This window comes from Teleopsis dalmanni, unplaced genomic scaffold (genome assembly GCF_002237135.1).
Source record: "Teleopsis dalmanni isolate 2A unplaced genomic scaffold, ASM223713v2 unscaffolded_contig_1815, whole genome shotgun sequence".
Taxonomy (NCBI): Eukaryota; Metazoa; Arthropoda; class Insecta; order Diptera; family Diopsidae; genus Teleopsis; species Teleopsis dalmanni.
In genome coordinates this window covers 1-996 of record NW_024033197.1, presented here as the reverse complement: position 1 = coordinate 996, position 996 = coordinate 1, and the positions used below count along the sequence as shown (strand labels likewise).

Sequence of the window (996 nt, the reverse complement as noted above, 5' to 3'; positions counted from 1 at the left end):
ATGCCCAATAATATAAATATGCAATATTTTATTTTTCTTTGACAATAAATGGCTATTACAGGTTATGACAAGTCTAGTCATGCTTAGACAAGTTGTCAATATTACATCAGTATATGGTTTTCTACAGACATAGTCTTAAATATTAAAAAGATTTGTAATTTAAAAAATTAGTTAAGCTGGATAGAGACGATGAATTTCTATCTTAGGATTAGAACAGCACTATTTTTTATTCATCTGTAAAGGAATAATAGAAAATAAAAAAAGAATAAATATTCCCTCTTTACTGTTTTTGGGACCAATGGAAAATTTAATATCCAAGATTTAAGAATAACATATTTAACAAATTCAAAATGTTGACAAAGCAAACAGTTTTATTATTACTTAATAATTATAAGGGAAAATGTAAAAAATTCAGATTTCCTTCCAATTTTTGAAACCATTATTTTTGAAGTTGTTGTACATATAGTAAGCAGTTGAACCACACAGATCTATTGCACCACCAACAAATGTTGATTTGAATATTAAACCAGAACTTGTAGCGGATATAAACATATTCGTATCATCATTAGACTTTGGGAGGAATCTATTCAACAATATATAACACCCACTATAGTATACTCCAATAATTCCTAAAGTGTTAGACAAGCCTGCGCCTTCCTTTACTACATGGTTTAATAAAATTGTGTAGATTTTGCCAGTGTTATTATGACTCAGTACCTTTCGAACCCCTTTATACAAGCCAGTTAAAGTACTAATAGATGCGCCTATTAGAATCAAAGCACCTATGTTCATCATATTCACCTTTATTTTATGCTCCTCCTTGATACTTTTAAGTGTTACATACTGTGCACCCGAATCCTTAGAACTGGAATTATCCATAGTAGATTCCCGCATAGGTGATATTACATCTGCGGGTATTTCACCAAGTGTTGACGTGTCATATGTCTCACTGGAGACATTTTTGTTTTTTTCAAAAATTTTGTCCAAGTACTCTTT

At 30.3% G+C, this 996-nt stretch overlaps 1 protein-coding gene across 1 annotated transcript; it reads right to left on the bottom strand.

The window, feature by feature from the left end:
• Positions 1–400: 400 nt before the first annotated feature.
• On the bottom strand, positions 401–986 carry LOC119664354 (mitochondrial import inner membrane translocase subunit Tim23-like). The gene has a single exon (XM_038073868.1). It carries the CDS (start codon positions 892–894, stop codon positions 412–414), a length of 483 nt encoding a protein of 160 aa, XP_037929796.1. The 5' UTR covers positions 895–986; the 3' UTR covers positions 401–411.
• Positions 987–996: the final 10 nt, after the last annotated feature.

Coding starts and splice junctions, on each gene's coding strand:
- LOC119664354 (XM_038073868.1), bottom strand. CDS start 894: ATGCGGGAATCTACTATGGATAATTCCAGTTCTAAGGATTCGGGTGCA.